At 43.3% G+C, this 8999-nt stretch overlaps 1 protein-coding gene across 1 annotated transcript in view; it reads right to left on the bottom strand.

Moving 5' to 3' along the window:
* Positions 1 to 8999, bottom strand: part of GALNT10 (polypeptide N-acetylgalactosaminyltransferase 10) — a 270053-nt gene that overhangs the window by 107830 nt on the left and 153224 nt on the right. Inside the window, exon 4 of the mRNA XM_064278619.1 lies at positions 6899 to 7065. Within this exon, the coding sequence (XP_064134689.1) occupies positions 6899 to 7065 (167 nt within the window). The remainder of the gene's footprint in view (positions 1 to 6898; positions 7066 to 8999) is intronic.

Below are 8999 nucleotides of genomic sequence, written 5' to 3'. Positions count from 1 at the left end.
AAAAGGGGCAGCAATCCTTGGGGTCTTAGTTCTCATTCTCTTCTGTGAAATGGGACAGTATTTGTTCTCTTCTCTATCTCATTAGGGCTTGGGGATGTCAATACATTGGATTAATAGTTTTGCTCTCTGGAGAAATGGATGCAGTTGGAGAATGCCAGTCTCGTAAAACTGATCCTGTTCTTTGTTGAGATTGTTGTACTCTTTTTTTTCTTTTGGGGTCATGTTTTTATCTTTGTCACTGAACACAACATTAAAGAAACTGGGATATAAGAGGTACAAAGCATTTGAAGTACAGGCCTGGGTATGTTTGATAATGAGCTCTTTTTAATAAGAAGTTTGCTCTTAAATACAATGGTAATTTATTGAGAGGCACCCTTGGGAACAGAAAGGAGAGATGCACGCTGCGGATGCTGCTCTCGGCAGCTGAGGTGTGGAGGAACACACGTGCAATGGAAACCCAGTGACGGGGTCCTGTCCCTCCTCTGCAAACGAGCTTGCTATGTGTCCAGGTCTCAGGCTTCCTATCTATAGAACGAGCAGGCTGAGTCACACCTGTCGTTGGCACACAGTTCTAAGCAGTGGTGCTCATTCTAGTAAACAACATTTCAGAAACCAAATATAGACCATGATCGGAGAGACGCCAAGCCTGCCTATGAGGTTCTCCCCACCCCTCACAGAGCTCCCTGAGGCTCGCCCTGGGGGTGCTGGTGCTCCAAACCACTGGCCTAGAAGATCTCGAAATTCTCTTCTAACTGAACAAGGAGAAATACTTGTTTCTAATCTGACAGATGCTTGGTTTATTCTACCTCTGAAGGACTAATGTCCTGTGATGTTCAGAGAAGGATCCTGCTAAGGGACCCCTAGGCAGCTGATGCTTCAGAAACACAGGTTACAGGGAACCTGAGCCTGAAACACAAAGATGGAGGCTAGTCCCTGTCATGGCAGGAACTGCTGTGTGTCTTCCACGGTCACATCTAGCTCACCAGCTGAAGGTGACCCTGTTGCTAGTGATGGTTTTGTGTATATGTGAATGTAGCTGCCATATATTTCCTTGCTCTCTCCTTCTTTCTCTCTATCATTCATTCATTCACCAATTCCACATTTATTAGGCACCTAGATTTAGACCAGAAATGGTCTAGTGTTGAAAACTGACAATGAATAGGTCACCAAATAGCCATGTAAACTCCACAGAGAATAGTGAATAGTGGCAGTGGTGGGGGACCTAAGTGAAGATGATACGAGAGGAGCCAGCCATGTGAAGAGCTGGGAAGAGGATGTTCAGGGAGACGGAACAGCACATGAAGACCCCATGGTGAAGACCCAGTGGCAGGTGTTTGGTGTGTTCAAGGACAAAGAAAGAAGAGCCTGCTGTAGCTGGTACATAGAGGAAGAGGGAGAGAGTAAGTAGTCTTCAATTCTGAGGCCCCGAAGAAAGAACACAGCAGGGAACCTGCTCAGAGTAGGTAGCCCATACCAAGGGAGGACTTGGGAGGGTGCCCCTACAGAGCAGAGGCTGCTTATGCTGCAGCATAGCACATAGAAATCAATTTGTCACTTGGATAATCTCATTTTTTTCATTTCTATTGCCTGGCTGGAAGCCCTTGGATGTGGGTGACAGGTCCTAACTGGGAGAAGGTTGAGGTTGGAGAGGAGACTGGGGAAGGAAAGCAGAGAAAGGGAGAAACGGGCAGTGGCAGAGACGGATCCTTGGCTTTTGTAAGTTACAGATGGTAAGTGGCTTTCAACATGTCACTCACTGGCTATGTGACCCAGGACAAATCCCTTAGCCCCAGGCTCCTCGTCTGAGATTTAGGGACTGTATGGCCTCCCTCAGAGGTTGTTGTCAAGGATAAATGATGGGCCTGGCACATTGAAATTCTTCCCTAAATGGTGGCAGCTAAAAGGGAAGGGTGAAGGGATGAAGAGATCATTTAGGCTGAGGATGAGACAAGAGCACATTTGTTTAGTGCTTCACCATCTGCAAAGCCCTCCCACCCACAGAAAGGCGGAGACTGCACCTGTACCCCCAAGGCTGTACATTCATCCCTGCCTCCCTCTTCCTGCAAACCAGGCATAAACAAACATTGATGCCCCCCCAATATACAACAGTTTAAATATTTATAATGTTTATTATATGCCAGTTATGGTCTTGAGCACTCTACATACTCTACATATGTTCACTCATTTAATAGTCACAGCCACCTCAGCGGTAGGTGCTACTGTAATTCCACTTTACAAATGAGGGAACTGAAGCACAGACAAATTAAGTGACTGGCTCAAAGTCACAGAGCTAGTATGTGACCAGCTTACTAGGGTAAGGATCAAATACATAACTAGCACCATGCTACAGAGACAACTCCTGCCATCAGTGGGGTCACACCTCACTTCATGGACATAAACTAATATAATGTGTCAGATGCTACTGTAACCATGGCCAGAGTACTAAGGGAGCAGAGGAAATGAGCTCTGATTGGTTCATTTATCAAGCATGTATTACGCACTATGGTGCAAGGAAACACTTTTATATGGCTTTTCTAACCATGGTCTTGTAACTCCCACAAAATGATTGGATGGGCCACAATCTTGCAAGAGATTGGTCGATTTACTATGCAAATGACCGACCCAGTGCCATAGTGGCTTGGAAATCCACCCAGTAGGATTGAGCCCCTTGTGGCCCAGCTAGGGGATTGGTTGGTTTTGCCATCCTGCTAGGCTTATATAAAGGCCAATCCCACAAACATCTCACTGCCATGAAGAAGAGTCTGGACTCATCCAGAGACTTCAGCAAAAGAGTAAAAGATTACCTATACACTGGGAAAAAGTTTTTAGCTATGACACTTCCAATCTGCGTCTGATCTCTAAAATCTACATGATATTGCAAAAACTCAACAACAAAAAGACAAATAACCCAACTAAAAATGGGCAAAGGATATGAACAGGCACTTCATTAAAGAAGACATTCAGGTCGCTAACAGATACATGAGGAAATGCTCATGATCATTAGCCATTAGAAAAACGCAAATCAAAACTACAATGAAATTCCGTCTCGCTCCAACAAGGCTGGCATTAATCCAAAAGACACAAAATAATAAATGTTGGAGAGGTTGTGGAGAGACTACAACACTTATACACTGCTGGTGGGAATGTAAAACAGTACAACCACTGGAAATTGATTTGACACTTCCTTAAAAAGTTAGAAGTACCATATGACCCAGCAATCCCACTCCTTGGAATATATCCTAGAGAAATAAGAGCCTTTATACGAACAGATATATGCACACCCATGTTCACTGCAGCACTGTTTACAATAGCAAAAAGATGGAAGCATCCAAGGAGCCCATCAACAGATGAATGGACAAATAAATTATGGTATACTCACACAGTGGAATAGTACCCATCAATAAAGAACAATGATGACTCTGTGAAACATTTCATAATAACATGGAGAAACCTGGAAGGCATCACGCTGAGTGAAATTAGACATTTGTGAAAGGACAAATACTGTATGCGACCACTATTATAAGAACCCAAGAAATAATTTAAACAGAGAATATATTCTTTGATGGTTACAAGAGTGGGGAGGGAGGGAGAGGGGTATTCACTAATTAGATAGTAAACAAAGACTATTTTAGGTGAAGGGAAAGACAACACACAATACAGGAGAGGTCAGCACAACTGGACTAAAACAAAAGCAAAGAAGTTTCCTGAATAAACCGAACACTTCAAATGCCAGAGTAGCAGGGGCAGGGGTCTGGGGACCATGGTTTCAGGGGACATCTAGCTCAACTGGCATGATAAAATTTATTAAGAAAACATTCTGTATCCCACTTTGGTGAGTGGTGTCTGGGATCTTAAACGCTAGCAAGTGGTCATCTAAGATGCATCAATTGGTCTCAACCCACCTAGAGCAAAGGAGAACGAAGAACACCAAAGACACAAGGTAATTATGAGCCCAAGAGACAGAAAAAGCCACATAAATCAGAGACGACATCAGCCTGAGACCAGAAGAACTAGATGGTGCCCAGCTACAACCAATGACTGCCATTACAGGGAATACAACAGAGAATCCCTGATGGAGCAGGAGAGCAGTGGGATGCAGACCTCAAATTCTTGTAAAAAGACCAGACTTAATGGTCTGACTGAGACTAGAATGACCCCAGAGGTCATGGTCCCCAGACCTTCTGTTAGCCCAAGACTGGAACCATTCCCAAAGACAACTCTTCAGACAGAGATTGGACTGGACTATAAGATAGAAAATGATACTGGTGAGGAGTAAGCTTATGGCTCAAGTAGACACATGAGATTGTGTGGGCTGCTCCTGTCTGGAGGGGAGATGAGAAAGCAGAGGGGGACAGAATCTGGCTGAATGGACACAGGAATACAGGATGGAGAGAAGGAGTGTGCTGTCTCAGTAGGGGGAGAGCAACTAGGTGTATATAGCAAGGCGTATATAAATCTTTGTGTGTGAGGGACTGACTTGATTTGTAAACTTTCACTTAAAGCACAATAAAAAAAATATATTAAAAAAAAAAAGAGTCTGGAGTAGAGTGCATCCTTTGGACCTGGGGTCCCTGTACTGAGAACCTCCTAAACCCAGAAGAGAGAGTTATTATACTGAAGATGGAGAGAGATGGCTGTGGTGGGCTTGCTGGCCCAAAGAAAGAGGGTTGAGCACCTTTAGGCAGGAGGCTTGCTGGCAGAACTGGGTGCCTCTGGGCAAGCCTAGCAGAGCTGAAAGAACTGTAACACTTGTCCAAGCAGGGCAGAAGTCTGGCGTACCCTGTTCAGGGGCTGCATGCCTCCCTGCAACCCCTGGGCAGAGGGCAGGAGCCACATGGGCCCTCGGGATGTGCAGGCCTGGGTTGTGAGACTGCAGCCAGAGGCAGTGGTGACATGAAGACAGCACCTGACCTGAACCACAGAGTGCCTGCCCAGTGATATAAGAATGAGCATGGGTAAACTGGGGAAAGGTAAGCAGTTCTCCTTTGAGAATCTGTTGTTACCGTTTACTGTTTGCTATAAATAATAATAACGGCTTTCGCTTTGCCAAGACTGTGCAAATGTTCTGTGTGTCTGGCTCTATCACAGATGAACATAGGATCCACGGAATGGTTGATGCCAGTGGATGTACCTGCCTCATTCCTAGCAGTCTTATGGCTGCCTGAAAGTTTGAGGCACAGCCTGTCTGCATGTGCAGTGCAGACAGACAGACATGTCATACTAGCACCTACTATCTGCCTAAAGGAGCTCTTGAGTGGTGCAAAAGGAAACAGTTAAACCATTCGGCTGCTAACCGAAAAGCTGGAGGTTGGAGTCTACCCAGAAGTACCTCGGAAGAAAGGCCCTGGTGATATACTTCCAAAAAATGCACCATTGAAAATTCTATCCTGACACACATGGGGTCACTATGAGTCACAGGTGACTTGATGGCACCTGGAAGGAGAAGGAGGAGCTGGGAATCAGTGGTTAATAAGACAGATGTAGTCTCTGCTCTTGGAACTCACAGTCTAGTAGAGGAGACACACACAATGAACCAGTATTTACACAAGTAAGTATTTTAATTTCATCTGTGCTAAGCATTAGGAAGGAAAAGTAAAGGGTGCTGGAGTATGTATGTATATCAAGGGTCAGGGAAGACTTCATAGAGGTAGCAAGAACTGAGTTAAATGTGTATGTATGTATAAGTACGTGTACACACACACACACACACTGAGACCTCTGTACTGAGGGCATGTAATTAAGAATGTACTATTAAAACAGGGCAACAGGCAGGTGGGTTGCTGCTAAAACTGTCAGCTTTAATTATTCTGGAGTGCACACAGACTCCCTCTCTTTGCTGCTTCTTAGTGCCTGTGAAAGAAGGTAAGCAGAGGAAAGGACTTCTCTTGATTTTGCTTCAACCGGTGAAAGCTTTGGTGCAAAGAATATGCTTGAGACCATTGGCTGAAGCACAATTTTTAGATACCTTTTTTGGCCCCTGCTCTATGTCTTTTAAACCCAAGACTGAGATTTTTTTCCATAGGGCAAAACTCACAGCTAAGAGACTCTTCCGTGTACTCCAGTGGTTAAGATCACATGCTTGGGACCAGACAGACATGGTTTGGTCATTGTGCTACCACTAAAGAACTGTGAGACCAGGTCAAAGGCATTTAACCTCTCTGAGTCTCAGTTTCCTCATCTGTAATATGGCACGACAGGTGCTGTAGGTGGGCTCATGACACAGGCTCTAATCCACATCTCCTTTTTCTACCTCTACTAAAGAGACCAAAAAGCAAAACACTCACATTCCCAGCCCCACCTGTAGGCAGGGGTGGCCAGATGTTAGAGCTCTGGCCACAATTCTCTGGGGAGTCTTTTCTGAATAAGAAGGCAAAACTTTGATGGGCGAGGCTTTGTGCCTTCTGCTCTTCCCCTTTTTCCTGTCTGAAAGGTAGGCTTTCCAGAGGTACTGTAACCATTTTGTGGCCATGAAGATGGAGGAGGAAGAAGAGAGAAGCTTGGTTCTTTGACGACAGTCTTCTCGTACTGGACCTCTTGTTATATAAAAGACATCAAATAAATTCCTTATTTGTTTGAGCTCCTCTTATCAAATTTTCCGTAGTTCACAATTTAGTGTATTTCTAAATTGATGCAAATGGGATAAAAATGGAACCTACTTCATAGGTTGTGGGGATTAAGTTATCTGTGTACACTGCAAGGTCAGTGTGTACACTGCAAGGTCCGTGTGTACACTGCAAGGTCCGTGGCCTGGCACTCAGCAAGTATTCAGCAAACACATGGCCCCTAAGTTGATGGTGGAGAGGAAAGGGGAGGAGGAGAACCGAAAACCTGGCAGCTCTTTGGAGAGTCATTGAACAGAGTGTGTGGGGGCAGGAAGCTACCTCGGGGTGGGTCCTACCTCGATCACTGAAGTCGTCCACCAGCACGATCTCAGCGATCAGCTCAGGCGGAGAGCGGTTCAGCACGCTGTGCACAGTGCGGAGCAGGGAGGACCAGCCCTCATTGTGGAAGGGGATGATGATGCTTGTGTTGGGGAGCATCTCCAGGTAGCGTTTGCTGTTGCAGCTAGAGGGAGACACAGGAGAGAGGGGGAGGACAGGTTCAGCTCCCCTCTTGCCAAGAGAACTCTGGCATGCGGTTCGACTAATGGCAAATCCCACTTCCTCTCCCACCTTCAGGGGAAAAGCAAAAGCTGGGGACAGCTCGGTCACTTCAGGACACTTTCTTCTACTTGGCACCCTGGAATCCTGCCTCCGGCCCCATACACACAGTGCACAGGGCTGTGTATAAAAGACCCACCGCCCCCTACCCCACATTGTACGTAGTAACATAGACTTACCTTATGACCTAATCATTCCCCATCTAGGTGTATACCCAAGAAAACTGAAAACATATGTCCATGCAAAAACTTGTACACAAATATTCTTCGCAGCATTATTCGTAATAACCAAGAAGTGGAAATTACCCAAATGGCCATTAGTTGATGAATTTTGGAAACTGCCAAACTATTTTCCAAAGCGGCTGTACCATTTTACATTCCCGCCAGCAGTGTACGAGGGTTCCAATTTTTCCACATCCTTACCAACACTTGATATTGCCCTATTTTGACTACCCACCCTATGGGGATGAAGTGGTATCTCATTATGGTCTGATTTGCATTTTCCTAGTGAGTAATGATGGTGAGTGTCTTTTTATGTTCTCATTGGTCACTTATATATCTTCTATGGAGACATGTCTATTAAACATCTCTTTTTGGGATTGTTCATTGCTGGTGTATAGAAATAGAATTGATTTTTATATGTTAACCTTGTATTCTGTAATCTTGTTGAACTTATTTATTAGTTCTAATGGATTTTTTTCTTGTGTGTGTGTCATAGAGATAGTTTACTTTTTCCTTTTCAATGTGGATACCTTTTTTTCCCCCTTCTTTTTTACTTACCTAATTGCCCTGGCTAAAACCTCTAGGACAATGTTGAACAGAAGTGGTAAGAGAGTGTACCCTTGTCTTTTTGGTCTTTTTAGTTGTGTTTAGTTGTAGATTTTTCATAGATGGCTTTTGTCAGGTTGAGAAAGTTCCCTTCAATTCCTTGTGTGTTTAGTGTTTTTATTGTGAAAAGGCACTGGATTTTTGTCAAATGTTTTTTCTGTGTCTGAAACCATCGTGTGGATTTTGTCCTTGAATATATTAATATGGTGTATTATATTAATTGATGTTCATATGTTGAACCAACCTTCCATTCCTTGCAATGGTAACAGAATCCTTTTTATATGTTGCTGGATTTGGTTTACTAGTATTTTTGTTGTGGATTTCTGTATTTATATTCATGAGGAATATTGGTCTGTAGTTTTCTCGTGATGTTTTTGTTTGGTTTTATATATCTCTTTTACTAAAAATCTTGGTTCTTAACATTAATTGCTTTATCCTACAAAAACTGCAAGTCACAACCGACTTGATGGTAAACAACAATATATAATAGCTTCAGAAAAACAATACCATTTATTACTAACAATATGATTATAGAAAACAGTTTAAGATGGTTTTTTTCATCCTTCATTTCTTTTTGTCCTTAGTGTATATTTTATTAGGGGTGCTGTTGTTAGGAGTCTATAGTTACATTTTTATGTTTTAAACCCACTTGAAATAATTCCTCTCTGCATTGTTATACCATCAACTCAATACACAGCTGGGCTCATTTATTTCATTTAGCTTTTTAAGGTTTGCTTTTTACTTTTGAATTCTGATTTAATCTTATTTTATAATTATGTATTTACATGGTTCTAAGGTCAAATCTACAAAACAAGATACCTTAGAGAATTATGGCTTTTAACCTTGTCCCCTCCACACTAGTCCTTTCTTCCCTCTAGGAACCCATTTTATTTTATGAATTATCCTTCCATTGCTTTCTTCCTTTCTTTTTCTAGTACAGTGAAACCTGTGAGAAGTGGAACTTGATGAGACTGCCTTGTTTTTCCAGGTCTCAAAAGTTTTCCACCTTTGA

This window comes from Loxodonta africana, chromosome 2 (genome assembly GCF_030014295.1).
Source record: "Loxodonta africana isolate mLoxAfr1 chromosome 2, mLoxAfr1.hap2, whole genome shotgun sequence".
Lineage (NCBI taxonomy): Eukaryota > Metazoa > Chordata > Mammalia > Proboscidea > Elephantidae > Loxodonta > Loxodonta africana.
This window is presented reverse-complemented; position numbering and strand designations above follow the sequence as displayed.